This window comes from Mobula birostris, chromosome 16 (genome assembly GCF_030028105.1).
Source record: "Mobula birostris isolate sMobBir1 chromosome 16, sMobBir1.hap1, whole genome shotgun sequence".
Lineage (NCBI taxonomy): Eukaryota > Metazoa > Chordata > Chondrichthyes > Myliobatiformes > Myliobatidae > Mobula > Mobula birostris.
Window position 1 is genome coordinate 18,379,546 of NC_092385.1, and position 19,737 is coordinate 18,399,282.

Below are 19,737 nucleotides of genomic sequence, written 5' to 3' on the forward strand. Positions count from 1 at the left end.
GGAGGCGAGGCTGTACTCGGTGCTGTCGCAGGATCGAAGAAGATGGAAGTGCATAGCTGCCAACCTTGGATTCGGGACGGCACCCACTGACTGACTGTTCTAATTAGGGCGGGCCAACATGGTTTTGTGCAGGGCAAGTCATATCTTTTATGATGAGGTCACAAGAGTAATTGATGAAGCTAGAGCTGTGGCTGTTATATATATGGATTTTTGTAGGGCATTTAACAAAGTTCCTCATTGGCAGTTCATCCAGAAGATTATGATGCATGGGATCTATGGTGAATTGACCATTTGGACTCAGAACTGGCTTGCCCATAGAAGACAGAGAGTAGCGGTCAAAGGGACTTATTCTAGCTAGAGGTCTGTGATTAGTGGTGTTCTACAGGGATCTGTACTGGGACCTCCGCCGTTTATGTATATAAATAATGGGATGGGTAGGTTAGTAAATTTGCAGATGATGTGAAGATTGGTGGTGCTGTGGATAGCGTAGAGGACTGGAAAAGAATACAATGGGACATAGATCAGTTGGAGATATCAGTGGAGAAATGGAAGATGGAATTTAACCCGGCCAAAGGTGAAGTGTTGCACCATGGCAGGTCAAATGGAAAGAGATGCTTAGATAGGCACATGAATGTGGAGAAAATGGAGAGATTAGTTTAGTTAGCAATTTGATGACTAAGTTAATTGGATGGGCACAATATTGTGGGCCAAAGGGTCCGTTCCTGTGCTGTACTTTATGTTCTATTTATTTTTTAAAAAATCAGATTTGCAAATACACTTCTGTAGTACCTCTCAACACTTAGTTTTAATGTAAATGGGCAATGTGCTTTCTGCTGTAAGCAGATTCAAGCCCTTGAGTCCTATTCTCAGAAGCGTTTAAGAAAAAAAAGAACAAATTTGAGCTCATTAATGCAAAGAACAACAAAAATCAGAAAGTTACAGACAATGTCAGCTTATGAATTATAGCTTATGAACATTAATCTCAGGTGTAATGAACAACAAAAACAAAAGAAATGAATGCATGGCAGGAAGATACTGCACAGCAGTTATTCTGTAAGCCTGAACACAAGAGATTCTGCAGGTGCTGGAAATCAGCATCAGGTTGCTGGTCCTGATGAAAGGGCTCAGCCCAAAACATTGACAGTTTAATCCCCTCCATAGATGCTGCCCGACTTGCTGAGTTTCTCCAGCAGTTTGAGTGTGTTATTCTGCAACCTTACCCATTTTAAATTGGGAACAGCTTTTCTTATTGTCTTCGTGCACCAAGTTTTAGATGTGTGATTAATAGCAGACAGCAACTCTGAAGTGAGCTGGGCCACTTACTCCATGTGAAAATCCAACAACTGCAACTGGGATCTGGAGCAGCTAGAAAAATAGCAGATGGAATTTAATGCGGACAAGTGTGAGGAGTTGCACTTCAGTAGAACCTACCAGGGTAGGTTTTACAGTGAACGGTAGGGCACTGAGGAGGGCAGCAGAACAAAGGTATCTGGGAATACGGGTCCATAATTCATTGAAAGTGGCGTGACAGGTAGACAGGGTCGTAAAGAAAGCTTTTGGCACATTGATCTATGGAGGACAAAGTACTGCGTACATGGGATGGGATGTTACGTCAAGGCTGTAAAAGATATTTCAGATACATAACCTTTTATTGGAACTGAGGAGAAAAATAGGAACTTCACAAGCTTTAACTTGCGGAGAAAGGCAGAGGACTGCTGAGAGAGCAAAAGAGATCTGTAATTGGGAGTCAGGAGAGGCAGCCTGACCCATTCGCTATGCAGCTGAAAAAAGCTGGTAAAGGCATTTGTAGAGGATTCAGGTGAAGTCAATGATGTCAGCAAGGGCAATATGACATGGAATCCTAGAAATGGTTAGATAATGACATTTTGGTAGAAAAATGGTCAACCAACAAGAAACAAAAGGCATAGGTGACTCTTTCATTGGTTCACAAGATATAATAAAACTATCACATATTGGGTGAAGCAACACACATCAAAGTTGCTGGTGAACGCAGCAGGCCAAGCGGCATCTGTAGGAAGAGGTACAGTCGATGTTTCAGGCCGAGACCCTTCGTCAGGACTAACTGAAGGAAGAGTTAGTAAGAGATTTGAAAGTGGGAGGGGGAGGGGGAGGGGGAGATCCAAAATGATAGGAGAAGACAGGAGGGGGAGGGATGGAGCCAAGAGCTGGACAGGTGATAGGCAAAAGGGGATATGAGAGCATCAGGGGACAGGGGTGGGGCATTTGCGGAAGTTAGAGAAGTCAACATATTGGGTGAATGCATGGTTGCTAAATTTGTGGACAACACTAAGATTGGTAGGAAAGTAAGTTGTAATAAGAAGTTAGAAGGCTATAAATGGGTATAGGGAGAGTAAATGAGCTGTTACAGATCTGGCAAGTGGACTGTAATATCTGGAAATGGTCAAATAACATCAGCGAAAGCTTAGTGCCATGGCAACTCTGTCCAAGCCCCAGAGCTATTACCTTTGTCCTTTTCATTCCTCATGCAGCCCCTCTTCAACTCAATATGACCATTTGCCCAGTTTTGATGGGTTGTTTGACATGAAATATCAACTCAGTTTCTCTTTCTACAGATATTGCCAGACCCAATGAATGCATCCACTGTCTTCTGAAGTATATACGCCATCTTTTTAATTTGTTTCAATTATTTTCCAGATTAGAAGCTGAGGCTTACTTTTCCCCTGTGCAAAAGTGATTTTATCGTGATGATATTTACATTCAGATGGGAGTGCCTTTTAATAATCTCATGAACTATTTGTTGGATGTTAGCAGGATCTTGGAAAGTAGTGGCACTTTCCTGCCTCCAGCTGTATGGGGGAAAACTTGGACATCAGTCATGAATGACAGAAATGATATCATACTTATATAATTTGTCAAGGAGAAATGGTTCAGACACTTCTGGCTGGTTTCTTTGCACTGCATTTTTGAAAATCAAACCCATTTCAGCTGAATAACCTCTATGAGGAGCTGCAATGTACGTCATTTCACCCTTCCTTAAACTCACTGAATATATTTGCATGAGAGAAGATATCAAATGGAAAACATCTGGTGTGAAAACTGACAGTGGAGAACTCAGTACATTATCACATAAATTCAGAATCTATATATCAAAGACCAAGTTAAATTATGCTTGAAGAAAACAATACAGTGGTATTGTTAATTGGGCCATTGGTTCATCAGGGCACCTGCTTATTTGGGACAACTCTTAAAGAACAAAAACTAATAAAGAAAAAAAATCCAGATTCCCTTCATTTATTTCAGACACCATGCCACTTTAATGGGACAGGAGACTGTTGCTGAGCAGTTCCTAACTAGCATCAGTCACGTGCAGTTGTCTGTGTATAGAGTGAACAGTTTTTAAAAATAGTGTTAGTTGCATGTATTTCTGATCAAAAAGCAGTGATTTTTGTCACTGATAGTTGCCAAGATATAAGCGGTAAGACAATTCCAGACTGCTTTGCTCACTGCGGTTTCAAGCATTCTGGCTTAGAGGGGGCAGAAATGGCTGCGAGTGAAAATGAAAACAATTTCACTTCTTCAAGTTGGGAGTCATGAAGATTAAGGTAACGACAATCATCTTGAATATTACAATGAAAATGAAGATTTGGAGGGTCAAATTACCAAAGACATTGTATGAAGGTAGTCCATTATCTGCACTAGGCATCTACACTGATTTTGTTAATTTACAGTCAATCAAAAGAAAACAGCAGCCTGCACTAGATGAATTCCTTTGTTGATAACTACTACAAACTAATACAGTTTTATAGTATAGTATTGGCATTCTGAATGTAATTTGTTTTACATTTAATCTAAATACACAATTTGTTATTCAGTAAAATTGTAGTTTGTCTTTTTTATATCTTTTTAACCATTTCCATTGAACTTCAGCTAATTGGGGCAGCTGCTTAAATGGGCCAAAATGTACTAGTCCCAATGTGTCCCAATTAACCAGAATCCACTGCGTCTACAACCAAGTGGATACATTCCACCCATATAATCTTGAATTCAATATTCACACATCAGACTGAAGAGCATAACAAAATAGGAGTAGCAATAAAGCACTTGACTCCTCAAGCCTGGATGATCTACCTTAATTCATCTCTCTTGTGCCAATTCCCTTCAGTCCTCAATTCCCACTTCTTTCAAGGAATTTAGCTGCTTTGTCATTAAATTCTCCCAAAGAACTCGCCTCATCTGTCTTGAGCAATGATCAGAGCACTGCACAGCTGGCTTAATATGTTGCAACTACTAGCTAGATCAGCAGGTTTAAAAGGGAGGTGTCATATTTTTGAAACTTAAAAATGAAAGGATAAACTATTTAATTGCGAAACATAATCACTCAAAGAAAAAGTTGCATCTGAAGAGTCAGGAGAAGCAGATCTTTCTGGTGCTGAAACATTTTAATTCTGATTCCCATTCCAAAGTGTTGATCCATGGCCTCCTGTGCCGAGATGAGGCCATCCTCAGGGAGCAACACCTTGTATTCTGGTACACTGATCTCTCCTTCCAGAGAAGGAAACTCCTCCAAACCCCCCATTCCCCACTCAGACCTTTTATTGCTTATTACCCCCCTGGGTCCTCTCCTCTTTCCCTTTTTCCAATTGCCCACCCTTGTGTCCCAGTAGATTCTTCTCCAGCCCTTGACCTTTCCCACCCACCTGGCTTCACCCATCGCCTTCCAGCCAGCCCTTTGCCCCTTCCCCCACCTCTTAAATTCAGGCATCTCCTCCCAACCCTCTCGGTCCTGAAGAAGGGTCTCGACCCGAAACATCAGCTGTTTACTCTTTTCCGCAGATGCTGCCTGACCTGATGAGTTCCTCCTGTACTTTGTGTGTGTCGCTTTTGATTTCCAGCATCTGTAGATTTTCTTGTGTTTGTGATTACCTACCTTAAAGCATTGTGGGAATCTGAATATCCAGCAAATTCTGTATCCTTCACTATACTCCATTCAAATACGATTCCTGCCAAGGTGCTGAATGTGTTGCCTGTAAGGGGGGGGATAAAACAACTTAGTACCTGCACCACAGGTTAATATGCAATTGCAGCTCAGCTGGTTTCTCTCAGGCTCTATCACCAATATCTATTTTAACGCACTCTGGAAAAAGCAAACAGGTACCTGAAGGAGTGAAAACACAGCAGGAGATCTCATCAAAAATACCACTGCAATTTCAACATGTGCAGCGACCCGTGAAGCTGGATAAAACTGGGATTTTAACAAGGATGTGGGCACCAGTTACATCATCAACATGACATTTGTGTCTCTCAAAACAAATACTCAATGAGACAGTTTATTATCTAACCACATAACACAAGTAGATCATTCATGACTGCTCTGTGACTAATGAGGATATTGGGACTCACAGCCTTAGTGCGCTCTTAATTAAACTGAAATTGCACTGTACATCTACAAAGATAAATTGAATTGTTGCCAACATTGCCAAACAAAATATCAAATATTAAAGCAGAAGTAACATGTTTACAAACAGCAGGATATTGAAAGCAATAGATAATGTTCTATATGTATTACAATCTCATTGAAGACTGCTGTAGCAATCCCCAGGTTACACAAACTCCCCAAGGGAAGTCCATAAACCACAAGTCAGAAACAAACAATTTCAGTGAGAGTTGATTATCAGAGTCCCGTTTAATATCACTGGCATATGCCATGAAATTTGCTAACTCAGCAGCAACAGTACAAAGCACAATAGAGAAAAATAAATAAATTACACTAGGTCTATATTAAATAGTTAAGTTAAAAATACTGCAAAAACAGAAATAATAGAAGTGAGGTAGTGTTCATGGGTTCAATGTCCACTTGGGAATCAGATGGCAGAGGGGAAGAAACTGTTCCTGAATCACTGAGTGTGCGCCTTCAGGCTTCTGTACCTCCTATTTGACAGTTAATAATAAGATCAGGGCGTGCCCTGGGTGATAGGGGCCCTTAATGATGGATGCCACCTTTCTGAGGCACTGCTCCTTGAAGATGTCTTGGATACTATGGAGGCTAGTACCCAAGATGGGGCTGACTAATTTTTCAACTTTCTGTAGCTTCTTTTGATCCTGTGCAGTAACCCCAACACCCACCCCGCCCCCATACCAGACAGTGATGTAGCCTGTCAGAATGCTCTCCACAGTGCATCTGTAGAAGTTTGAGTGCCTTAGGTGACAAACCAAATCTCCTCAAACTCCTAATGAACTATAACCACTGTCTTACCTTCTTTATAGCTGCATCAATATGTTGGGTCCAGAATAGATCCTCAGAGATCTTGAAACCTAGGAACATGAAATTGCTCACTCTCTCTACTTCTGATCCCTCTATGAAGATTGGTTCGTGTTCCCTGATCCTACACTTTCTGAAGTCCACTCTCAGCTCTTTGGTCTTGTTGACACTGAGTGCAATGTTGTTGCTGTGACATTACTCAACATGATTATTTAGTTGTTTTCCCATGTATTGATACATTGGTACAGAATCAGAATGCTCCACATACAATGGCAGTTTTGGTAACCTTAAAGTATTGACTGATATTATGTTCTTCGATAGTAGAAGACATTGCCTTGTTAGTTTCCAAAGCAAATGCCTCAAATGTCCTCACATTATGAACTGGTTGTCTGTGTCTGGTGTCTACTTGATTACTGCAGGGAGTTTTTGCAAACAGACTGGTTTTCTTCTGAAATAACTAACTGTTGCTCATAGTCCATAACTTCTGAAGATGTTTGTATTGCTGTAACACATTTTTGTTTCTTTAAAAACCTATCGGGGAGTTTGTGTAAAATCAGATTTTTGTAACCCAGATCCTCTGCAACTCTGAGAGCCCAGTGTGCCTACATGAAATTATTTCATTATGGAAAGTATACAATTCCTGCCACTTGTTCTCTTTTAAATTGCCTCAGCTAGTTTCAAACTTTCTGACCTAGTTCACAGTTGCATTTTGTTTCCCCTTCTTCCCACCCAGTTCAAGCAGCTTTTTTTCTTTAAAAAGTCTTCCATGTCCCTCCCAGTTATTGAAGCAAACAAGATTTGCCAGTTACTCATCCTCCAATCTTGTGGACCCAACCCTACGTCACTGCTAGCATAGAACTGGAATGTGGTGGCACATTTTAACCATCTGGAATGCTCAATATTAATGAAAACCACCAATGTCAGAAATAAATTCTTCATTAGTTTAACTGCCCCACCCACTCTCCATAGCAGTGGTTCCCAGCCTGGGGTCCATGGATCCCTCGGTTAATGGTGGGGGTCCATGGCATACACAAGTTTGGGAACCTTTGCTCTTTCTATGACCTGCAGTATGAAAGCTCCATTGTCACAACAACCAGTGCAACATGAAGTAAATCATAATTGACCTTTGCCTGCAGATTAGGAAACCGAGGGCATGCTGGAGGCTGCCCATAGTAACAACTGCTATAAAGTCTGCCATGTCAAGGAAATGGCCAAATGAACCATGGATTAAAGAAAGGAGGGGGAAAAAATATTTTATTTAGAGATACAATGCAGAACAGGTCTTTCCGGCCCTTTGAGATACACCAGCCAGTAATCCGTGATTTAACCCCGATTTAATCACAGGACAATTAACAATGACCAATTAACCTACCCAATACACCTTTGGACTGTGGGAGGAAACTGGAGCACCTGGGGAAAACCCACATATTGCACAGTCTCCTTACAGATGGTGCTGGATAGTATACTACTGTTTAAGGTGTAAGGTATGAATTCCTGTGATAAAGTCTTGATGAACAGGACAAGTTTTCCCAAAAGGAAGTCACTTTGTTTAAAATCTTGTAAGCAGATTAACCACATTATAAAGAATGGATGGAATTATGGGATACATAACCATAAGAATTCCATTTCCTAACAGGGTGCTATAATAGATCAGGCTCCTAGATGTCTGCATTACTGCCAAACTCACTAACATTAAGATCATCAATGTAGTGAACATTTACGAATCAGAGAAATGCACTTTGGATCTTGAATTTGAACCAATATTCCTTTTCTCTTGCTTTTGCAACCCCAACCAAGCAGACTAGTAAGTAGTTCAAGTTGTCATTTCCAGAAACCAGAATTCTAGGTTAACATACTTTGGAATGCCAAGTTCCATAGATCAGATTTTCATAGATCATATTGCTATCGTTCTCTCAGTTGATTAAATTTGATCTTGAAGGATCCAATGAATGTACTTGATTTGAAGCAACTAAAAATTTTCCCTCTACAGATGCTGCCTGACCCACTAAGTTCATTTCTTGTTCTGCAAAGGTGCTTTCACTTAATTGCAAAGAAATATTTAATGAAGAGCAATGTTAGGAAAAACAGATAGAAGTTTACTGGAGATGCCACAACGAGCAGCGAGATGCAGTCATGAATACTTGAAGCTGTGAATAACAAATTCATGACTAACAAGGGATGTGTTTAAGGTGAAGCCTATCGGAATATTTTTTCTCCTCTTTTGCAATTTGCTCCATTTCCTTATGTAAATCATACTAAACAAATGGATACTTAGCATTCGTTTCTTTTTCTGCAGCTCACTCATTAACCATATTGTTTGTTCCAACTCCAGGAGTGGATCACTAGGATCGAGTCCAATGCACCAGTACAGAGAAAATGCTCCACTGCCAAAGATGCCATCTTTCAACTGTGATGTTAAGCTGGCACATTAAACCAACTCAATTCTCTTAGGTGGACACAGAACTTCCTCTATTTAAACTGAAACGGAGTTCTGTTGATGTTCTGCCAACACTTAATCCCTAGAACACATAAATCATTCATATCATTGCTGGGCCATTCTGTGCACAAGCTGGTGTATACATTTTCAAATGTTACTCGGGTGGCTCCTCTTCAACAGTGATTTATTGCAAATCACTTTTGTATAACACAGGTCATGAAATACAAAATTCCTTTTTGCTTATATTTTCACTTCCCGAGGCATTATCTCCCACTTAGAAGTCCAAAATTCAGCTGTGGTTCACCAATAATTTCACCAAATGTCTGTTGTGATGGTGAGTGGAGAACAAGTAGCAAATTCTGGTTCACTCACCTCTCCCATTTCCATTTACATGAAGAATAAGGAAGTGTGGTGACAATTGCAGACTGCCTCCATACAGCACATAACCAGGCCATGTTGATCGTTGACACAAATGACGCATTTCACTGCATGCTTCGATGTTTTGATGTACATATGACAAATAAAACTAAGTTTTGACAGACTTGATCACAGACTGCTTTTATTATTCTGTTAATGTCAAAGTTTTTTTTTTACTGGAGTACCACAGTGGCGTAGTGGTTTTATCCTATTTACAAACCGAAAATTAAAATATCACTTTTCTCATGGCAAACAGTCACATCTGTAACCTTGATAGTGGATCATTATTTCACACAGTAGCATATTTAGTAATTCATGCATCACATCTCACAGTTTAGCTTCCAGATCTCAGTGCTGCTAATTCACCTTAAATTTTGTAGTTTGAATATAGTGTTTAGAGACTTGGAACTGATCAGAGAGCAAAGATAAAAGCACATTCACTCTCCACAGTCAGGAGAGACTAAATGGATTGAAATGTAGCTTCATATATAAGACTTAATCTACAATTCAGCTTTGCATCAAGACTAATGGTTTGCTGAAACATCCACATGACCACGACAGGAAGATTAAAGAAAATGACAGACTCAGCTAAATCAGTGACAAGTGAAAATGAAATAGTTTACATCATGATTTATGATGTGATGTAGATGAAAGCACATCAGAATAACTACCATCAAAAAATTATAGCAATACAAATACCATGATGGAATACAAATTTTAACCGCAGGCTGATTTGTTGCACCCATCTTGGCGCAATGAATTGCAACTGACATCAGTACCATCAGGAAGCTTTGAAAAGGACTGGTAAATGTACATCTGGGTTTCCCAGCAACCACAATAATAATAATATTGATGCACTATCAATTACTCCAAAAGACTGGAAGTAGAGTAAATAGTGAAAGGCTTTTACTAACAGTAAAATGGATCCAGGTCCACGCTGTGTGTCTGTCCTGGACTGTGGGAGGAGCAGTGACACAATAGCCTTTATTCAGGGGTCTGTGGGAGGAGCCACAGGAGCAGTCAGCCAAGGGGCGTGTCCAGGCATGTCCAGACAGGTAACCCAATTACAACCTATATACGTGGTTTACCACAAATATGCTCAACAAATATGCCCTTTTCTCATTACTACCATCAAGGAGATGGTAGAGGAGCCTAAAGATATACACTCAACATCTTATGAACAGTTTCTTCCCTTCCGCCAGATTTCTGAGCTGCCCATGAACCCATGAATACTACCTCTCTTTTCTGCTCACTTTACACACATTTTCCAATTTCTTACTATAAAGTTTTTTTATGTATTGCACTGTAATGCTGCAAAACAAATTTCATGACGAACAGTATGCCAGTGATAATAACTTGATTGCGATTATCTAACAGCTCTGCAGAATCTCTCATGTATAGGGTAATGTAAAACTTTACAGAAATCCCAGGAATATATGGAGTGGTGCAAATGTTAGTTCAGGTCACTTCTGCACTAAGAATCCCAATGATGTGAACGTTCATGTCCCTAAAAAAATTTAGAGATGCCAATTCATACCTACTTCATTATAAAGCAAATCCATAACTTGTATACATTAGTTTATATACATTTGGAATGAAATTAAATTGGTAAACTTAATTTTTAAAAAAATCTAGCATTTTCCATCAAATACAAGAGAACCAATGTTTGGAGTAAGTGTTCATATGACATTCCCATTTGCAGGAGACAATGAAATAAATTTTACAATACATCAAAAGACTTATATTTATTTCATTAAGGGAATTTTTATTTCATAAATACTTACCTTTGTTTAATCACTTAATTCCTTTCAAATAGGGAAACAGCTTTAAAATCTGAACTATTTTCTTTAAATTTATTTACAATGGAATGAGAGAAAAACTCCCTTCATCTCAAAAATCTCATGTTGAAAGTTCTGACAGCTATCCAGAAGTTCCAAATCCAAAATCATTTGCACTTGGAAAGGCCTTGCTCTGCATTGATCCTTGGTCAGTGACCTCAGGGTAGCTGAAGATCTTTTACATAAACATTCAAAGTGCTTTGGAACAAAAACAGGCTGCTCCTATTCTTTGAAACCAATGACTTAAAAGCCCAAAGGACTTGACTTAAGGAAGTGAACGATATTGCCAACAACTTGAAGATTCATGATACAAGATCTCATACCCTAATCTTGAACTGGAGGTAGAGAAAGCTAGAGAACTCAAAGTTAATCCAACAAATTGAATGTTACAGCAAGATTTCAAATGCAAGTGGGAAGAAAAGTAGATTTAAAGGATGTGTACTCGTTTATATAAATTTCCATTGATTTAATATGCAACCCCTTCACGGTAGTTAACATTAGATTAATTCAGCAAGTCAGGCAGTACCTATGGAGAGGAATACAGTTAAAATTTCAGGCTGAGAGTGTTTATTCCTCTTCATAGATGCTGCCTGACCTACTGAGCTCCTTCAGCATTGTGTGTGCGTGTGTGTTACTCTAGATTTCCAGCATCTGCAGAATCTCATGTGTTGACAATGAATGAAATCATTTTGAAATCTGCCTTAATTTTCACTTTACCACAACTCAGTTTGAAAACCTCTCTTGTTCCTCTCCAACAACCTAAGTGTTCGCGGCTTAACCCCTGGTTCTCCCTGAACTCCTGCTATTAAGGCACCAACTTATGTTTCACTCCATCTGCTACCTTCCCTCAGCTCTGCTTCTGCTGTCCAGTCACCGTTTACTCATTCTTATCTGCTAGCCTGATTCTTACCGGTTTGTAATCTCAAGGCTTTGCTTTGATTTTTGGTGACAATGAAAATCCTGTTAAGGCTGTGGACTATTGAGAGCAAAATGGAGGATCTAGGCCACAGGCAGATCCAGTGAGAGTCCAGTGGAAATAACATAAGGAACATTATTGCCACATCAAGGTAGGAAATCTCAAAACTTGCTGCACATTCCACGGAGAATACCAGGATGCATAATCATGTCAGGACCACTCATTTCCTTGCAGAGTGATTGGCAATTGAACCCAAAAGGTGAAAAAAAAAATTAAAACTGATGTACTGTTCAAAACATATCCAAAACCATCCTTGCTGCTGACCTGCGGAAACAGTAAAGCTTAAGCATTTAGAATGAGTTGAAGGTAGAGCAAGAACTTTTCTGCGGAATGGCATTGGGAAATGCAAAACATTTATGCTGCAGGCATTGCCATGAGCAGAATGGAGCAACTACAACCTAACGATTAAACAATCAGATCCTGGGAAAGCTTGTCAAAAAGAGCAAAAAAGGTGCCTACCATCGTTTAATTGGCAAGCATCTGCTATTTAAAATAAAACTTAATTGTTGCAGCGTGGTTGGGGAGGGTGTTAGAACATGGCATATTTTTGTAAAGAACATAAATTAAATCCAAGGTGATCCTTGGATGCTTTGAAATAATCAAAGTATTACCTAGAACAACAGCAAAGCCTTTTATTTAAATAATCCCATAATACAACACGGATTTATTGACATATACCCTTAAACTGGTAAAATATCCCCAGGTACAACTGTGGCATTAACCAAAAATGATATTGGAGGCCATGACTAAAATCTTTGCCTGAGCGCAATAATGAACAATATTAAAAGGAAAGTGTATACAAGATTGGAGAACTTTAGGGAGAGAGCACCAAAATTTTGGCTACGGCAGCTGAAAACATCACCATGGAGCATTTCATCTGAAGTTGATCAAAAAGAACCAAATTGAAGAGTATGGACTTGAGACCTGGATAACGCACAAAATGCAGGAGGAACTTAGCAGATCAGGCAGCATCTATGGAGATAAATAAACAGTCAATGTTTTGGGCAGAGATGCTTCACCAGAAGTTCTGGACCCAAAATATTGACTGTTTATTCCTCTCTATAGATGCTGTGTCTGTCTGTCGGTCTCTGGATTTCCAGCATCTGCAGAATCTTTTGTGTTTAAGATCAAGATACAAGGAGCTTCAAGCCATGATTTGAAGGCTTAAAGTTTTTAAGAGTAAGATCTCATTTAACCAATTACTCAATCACAAAAGAGGGTGCAGAAGACTCATTGCAAGTTGAGAAAGAGACCAGATGAATTTGCTAGGACCTCAAGTTTATGAGGGCTGCAATGAGAAAGATCAGACTGGACAGGAACAATCAAGCTCAGAGCAAACAAAGGCATGGACTGAGGGCTTTGGAAGGAAATAAATTGAAGCAAAGACAGAGTCAGTTGATGTTTGTATAGATTAAGCCATCTTGGTGATGGTATAAACGCAGCACAAAACTCAATAGTCAGAATGTCACAGCATGGAAACAGGCCCTTTGGCTGATTATACCCAATGCAGACTAACATGCCTTTCCATGATAATCCCATTTTTCAGCCTGTGATCCATATCCTTCTATTTCTTTACCATTCAAGTGCCTAACCAAATGTCTTGTTAAACAAACTGTTACTCTACCTGCCTTTACCGCCTCACCTGGCAGCTTGTTTCATATACCCACCATTCAGCAGAAAAAAATTGACCCTCAACATTTCGCTTAAATAGTTCCCAATCTTATTAAACCTATGTCCTCTAGTTTTAGTCTCTGTCCTTAGAGGAAAGACTAACCATCCAGCCTGTCTATGCTCCTCAATCCACTCTCTCCTTGTGCCTAAAAGCCCTTCATTCCAAGCAACATCCTGGTGAATCTCTCCCACACTCTTTCCTGTGCTGCTAATCCTGATCCAAATGGCACACAATATTACAACTGTGGCCCAAATGTTTTGCACAGCTGTGGCATGACATTCCAAAGCTTAGACTCAATCCCCCACCCCCTGCCCAATGCCCCCCGACTATGAAGATAAACAAGCCGAATGGCATTTTCAGTATTCTACCCAATTGTGTCACTATTTTCAGGAAGCTATGAACTTGCATGCTAAGATACCTACTGTTTACTGTGCATGTCCTGTCATCATTAGATAGTCCAAAGTGTATTGCCTCACACTTAAATTCCATCTGCTACCATTATACCCAACTTTCCAGCTTCTCCATGTCCCCCTATCCTTGGGCATCCATCTCTACAATGTACAACTCGACTAATCTACACGTTGTCAGCGAACTTGCTTATCAGTAAGGACCGAGACCCACTGCAATTTGCCCATCGCCACAAAAGGTCTACAGTGGTTGCGGTGTCACTGGCTCCCCACACGGCCTTGGATCACCTGGACAATACAAATACCTATGTCAGGATGCTGTTTATTGACTATGGCTCAGTGTTTAGCACCCTCATTCTTACAATTATGATCCAAAAGCTCTGGAACCTGGGCCTACGTACCTCCCCTTGCAACGGGATTCTCGACTTCTTAGCCAGAAGACCACAACTGGTGCGGATTGGACATAACATCTCCACCTCATTGACACGCAACACTGGAACACCTCAGGGATGTGCTTAGCCACTGCTCTACTCTCTCTACACCAATGACTGTGTGGCTAGGCATAGCTCAAATGCCATCTAGAAATTTGCTAATGATACAACCATTGGTTGCAGTATCTCAGATGGTGATGACAGGGTGTACAGGAGCAAGATATACCAGTAGTTGCATGGTGTCATAGCAATGACCTTGCACTCAACGCAAGTAAGACCAAAGAACAGATTGTGGACTTCAGAAAGGGCAAGACGAGGGAACACACACCAGACCTCATAGAGGAATCAGAGAAGTGGAGAGAATGAGCAACTTCAAGCTCCTGGGTGTCAATATCTGTGAGGACCCAACCCGGTCCCAACATATCAATGCAGCTGAAAAGGCAGCAACACAGTGGCTTCAATAGGAGTTTGAGGAGATTTAGTTTATCACCAAAAACACTTGCATATTTCTACAGATGTACCGTGGAGAGCATTCTAACTGGTTGCATCATCATCCGGTATGGGGTGGGGGGTGGGGGCGGGGTACCTACTGTACAGGATTGAAGTAGGTTGCAGAGAGTTGTAAAATTAGCCAGTTCCAAAATGGGCACTAGCCTTTGTAATGCCCAGGTCATCTTCAAGGAGCACTGCCTCAGGAAAGGCAACATCCATCATTCAGGGCCTCTACCACCCAGGACATGTCCTCTTCTCATTGCTACCATCAGGAAGGAGATACAGAAGCCTGAAGGCACACACTCAATTATTCAGGAATTGCTTCTTCCCCTCTGCCATCCAATTTCTGAATAGTCAATGAACCCATGAACACTACCTCACTACTTAGTTAAATTATACACACACACACACACAAAAAACCTGTAATTCACAGTTTTTTCCCCTATATTATCATGTATTTCTTTGTACTGCTGCTGCAGTTAATAAGTTTCACGACATATGCTGGTGATATTAAATCTGATTCAGAAATGCAGTCATTCTCATCCAAGTCATTTATATATTTGACAAGAAAGCAACTATGCCAGCACCAAGCCCTGCTGTGCACCACCAGATACAGGCTTTATAGTCAGATAAACAACCCTCCACCATTAACCTCTGCCTCTAATCACCAAGCCAGTTTTGGATCCAGTTTACAATAATACCTTGTACTTCATGTGCTCCAACTTTCTGGACCTGCCGACTGTCTGGGTCCTTGTCATAAGCCTTGCTAACGTCCAAATACACCACATCTGATCTTCAATGATCTTAGAAAGCTCCTCAAATATCTGTCTGATTTGTGGGGCAGGATTTTCCATTGATAGAACCATGTTGACATCCTCTAATCTGTCCCTGCCTTTCTAATTGAACACAAATACTATCCCTGAGAATGTTTGGCAATAATTACTCACTGATAAATACTGATGCAATGTATTAATTCAGGATACCACACACATCTCCTGGCCCCACACAAACGCTAGCCACTTGCTTCTAATGTATTTATAAACATTTTGGAATTATTTTTAATTCAGCTGGCCAGGGCCAATATACACCACCTTTTCGCCCTCTTAGCTGAAAAACACTTCCTCCTTCCTGATCAACCTTAATTTCCTCTGTTAATCAAAGTTCCCTTTACCTTAGTTTCTTTGGTTTTCACTGTTATAGGGACATATTATCTGGGAATTTCTATTTTACTTTTAAACACCTTCCATGTATTGGATGTTGTTTTTCTCCACCAGATACACCCAATCTAGATCATGTCTTATACCAGTGAACTCAGCCCTCCACAATTTAAGATCTTAAACTCTTGGCCCAAACTTACCCTTTTCCATGCCTACCTTAAATCTTACTGAATTCTGGTCAGTGACTACACAGTTCCTCACAGATATTTGCACGCTCCTCATTCCTTGAAATAAGCTTGAGTACAGCTCCCTCCGTAGAACAACTCGTTACATACTGCTTTAAAAACTCTTTTTGGACCTCGAACAAATTTCCCCCCATTTAAAAGTAAGGCAGTCCCAGTCAATATTAAAGAGGTTAAAAATCACTGCTACAGCCCTATTGCTTTTGAAACCTACTGCTATTTTCTACATATTTGTTCTTCTAAATCCTGCTGACTATTTGGAGGTTTATCAGTATAATCCCAAAGTGATCTGTCCCTTTCTTATGAAATCAATTTCAATTTCCAATCAATGTATGATTACATAGTACCAAGGTTAAAACCAATCTTTTCAGTTTCTGATAATCTTAGATTACTTTTATTCATCCAATTTTGGACACTGGGCAGTCTGATAATTCAGAATTACTGAATGGCTTGAAAGAGCTTATGCTGAGGTAAAGCAGCATGCCATTAACATAAATGTATTGCTGTACTTTATAGGGCTTTGGCCAGTACACAGATGAGAACGAGGAGACCAATGACAAATACTTACAGAGATACCAGAGGCAATAAGGAAAGATAAGGAAAGAAAAGCTACTACACTCATGTTTCTGAGGATTTGATAGGTAAGAGTACAACTCAGCAACAGTTGGAGTACTTGAATGGAGTCTCTTAAAAAAAATGAAAGGACTGAGCAGAATCAATCTGGATTTGTAAAAAAGGTAAATTATGAAAGATTGGAAAATGAAATGCTTAAGGTTATTGTGCAGGTATAACAAGTAGTTAGGAAGGCAATCAATATGCTGACCTTCATTGCAAGAGAGCTTAACTATAGGGGTAAAGACATCTTACTACAATTCTATACAGCCAAGGGAGCACCACTCCAGAATATCATGTGTATACCTGGTCTCCCTACCCAAAGGGAGGATATACTTGCAATAGAGGGGACTGCAGCAAACAAACTTTGAGAGATTAAACACAATGAGCCCGTGCCCATGCTCAGAAGAACTGAAATGTATGAAGTCGTCATGGGGACTCACAAGGTAGGAGTGTAGTTGGTTTCTCCCCCAGCCGGGATGTTTAGATTCATGGAGGAAAGTCTCAAAACAAGGAGTCAACCATTCTGGACTGAGTATGTATTTGCTATTCCCTACATAAGGAGACTCAGCCATTGAACATATTCAAGACAAAATGTTAAATATTGGATATTTAGGGAATCATGGGACATAGTGTCACTTTCCTGCAGGGATTGCAAAACTTAAAAAAAATGAGCCATGGCAGAGTTAATGTGAAGAGATGAATGTTCAATTTTTGCTCCTATTTTTGTTCTTTATGTGAATGGTGTGGTTAAAAAAAAATCAAAGTCTGTAGTCAAGTGCAGGGGGAACTGATTAGCTTATCACAATCATCTATGATTACAACGTAGAGTAAACGTAGTGCCAAGTGGACAGGGGAAGTACACCGAGTTTGCCATTGGCCACAAATTTAGCAAAAACCAACTTCATCTTTGACCTATCCATCTCACATGGCAATCCATTTTCTCACAGCAACTAAGAACAAAACACTTAATAACTGAGTGAGTGTCTTTCTCTCTGTGTTTGAAAATGGAAAGGGTGGCACATTCAAGTAATCTCATGACTAGAAACTGGATTCATACAAAACTTAAGTACCTGTTACCATACAAAGATTTGCATACCTTCTGAATCCAAAGCCGTAATTCTTAATTTCAGTGGAGAATCTTCCAAGTAAAGTTCACGAGTTGTAGACACAATTTCAATCCTGCTGATGACATCAACTATTACGTCACACCGCAAGACCCGGCCAAATGCTATTAAAGGGAAAAATATGCACAATGAAAGACAAACAGAAACTTTTGCAAAAGAAAAAAATCACTTCATTCAAAGTCACCTACATTTTTCATTTGCTCATGATAAATTGGAAACACATTTTATAAATACTAAAATCTCTTTTAAACCATGTGGCTACAACATTTCTGTTCATCTAATTTTCACCGATATTCTTAAATCCCATTGGGTCAAATTAAAATTTTAAAGTGACTGTCATAACTCTTTCATCATCTTTCACTATCTCATTATCTTTCGTCCTAAAACCAACTGTGCTTGTGAATTCTCACCATTTCCCAACTAGTGATATTAGTGCTGAGCCAACCCAACATTAATAGACAGAGTTGCAAGAGAAATAAAGAACTGATAATAAGGTTTTAAAACATCAGAGGAAATTTCGAGACGTAGGGGAAAATAACAATTTGTGTTACGTACTAATGAAGCTAACATGATTGAGATCATCATGGTACAATGAACAGTGAAAATATCTTAATAAAAGAAACCGAACATTCTAAAAAAGACCCTTTCATTTCAAAATCTTAACTGCCCTCAAGAGACTGCTTTGGAAAGACTGTAGCATTCATAGAGGCATTGGAGAGTGTGAAAACAGGCCTCTAGCCCAACTCGTCCAGGTCGAAGGGTTGAGTTCACTCCATTTCCCTGTATTTGGCACATTTCCCTCTGAAACTTCACTATCCATGAACATGTTCAAATGTCTTTTCAATGTTGTAATTCTTCGTGCCTCTACTAACCCCTCTGGTAGCTCACTCCATATTCCCGCCAACCACTGTACGAAAAGTTCACCCCTCAGGACCTCTTTAAATCTTTTCCCTCCAACCTTAAAACTGTGTCATCTTCCTGTTGTAGACTTAATACCCTTGAAAAAAAAACACACCATGACTGTATCTCTGCTCCCTGTGATTTTATAAATCTCTAAGGTCGCCCCTCAACTCCTTCACTCCAGGAAAAAACAGCCCAAGCCTATTCAATATCTCTTTGTAAAACTAGCCCACCAATCCCAGCAACATCCTTGTGAATCATTCCTACATTCTCATCCTATTCCGTCTCTCCTTGTAGAACTAGCTCACCAATCCCAGCAACATTCTTGTGAATCATTCCTACATTCTCATCCTATTCAGTCTCTCCTTGTAGAACTAGCCCACCAATCCCAGCAACATCCTTGTGAATCATTTCTACATTCTCTCCTAGTTTAATCATATCCACCTTATTGATAGTGAACAGAACTGCACATAAGGATCTAAGTGTGGTCTCACTGACTTTTGTTGAGCTGTAACATAATACCCTTCCTCTTATATTTAATGCCCCCAGTCAATGATGGAAAGCAAGCTATTTGCTTATTTCATCATTCTGTCTACCACTTTCAGGAACCATGCATTTGCACCTGGGACTCCACCATACACTGTTTGTTCTGCCCTGGTTTAACTTCCAAAATTGCATCACTTCACACTTGCCCAAGTTAAATTTCATTTACCATTTCTTTGCCCGCTTTCCCATTTGATCTAGATCCAGTTATTAGACAACATTTTCACTGTCCACCATATACCCAA

The 19,737-nt window shown here is 39.9% G+C and overlaps 1 protein-coding gene across 1 annotated transcript in view; it reads right to left on the minus strand.

The window, feature by feature from the left end:
* The window catches only part of nup210 (nucleoporin 210), a 110,970-nt gene that overhangs the window by 81,919 nt on the left and 9,314 nt on the right, over window positions 1-19,737 (minus strand). Inside the window, exons 3-4 of the mRNA XM_072280364.1 lie at window positions 18,022-18,153; window positions 4,910-5,006 (exon numbers count right to left, since the gene is read on the minus strand). Of these exons, the coding sequence (XP_072136465.1) occupies window positions 4,910-5,006; window positions 18,022-18,153 (229 nt within the window). The remainder of the gene's footprint in view (window positions 1-4,909; window positions 5,007-18,021; window positions 18,154-19,737) is intronic.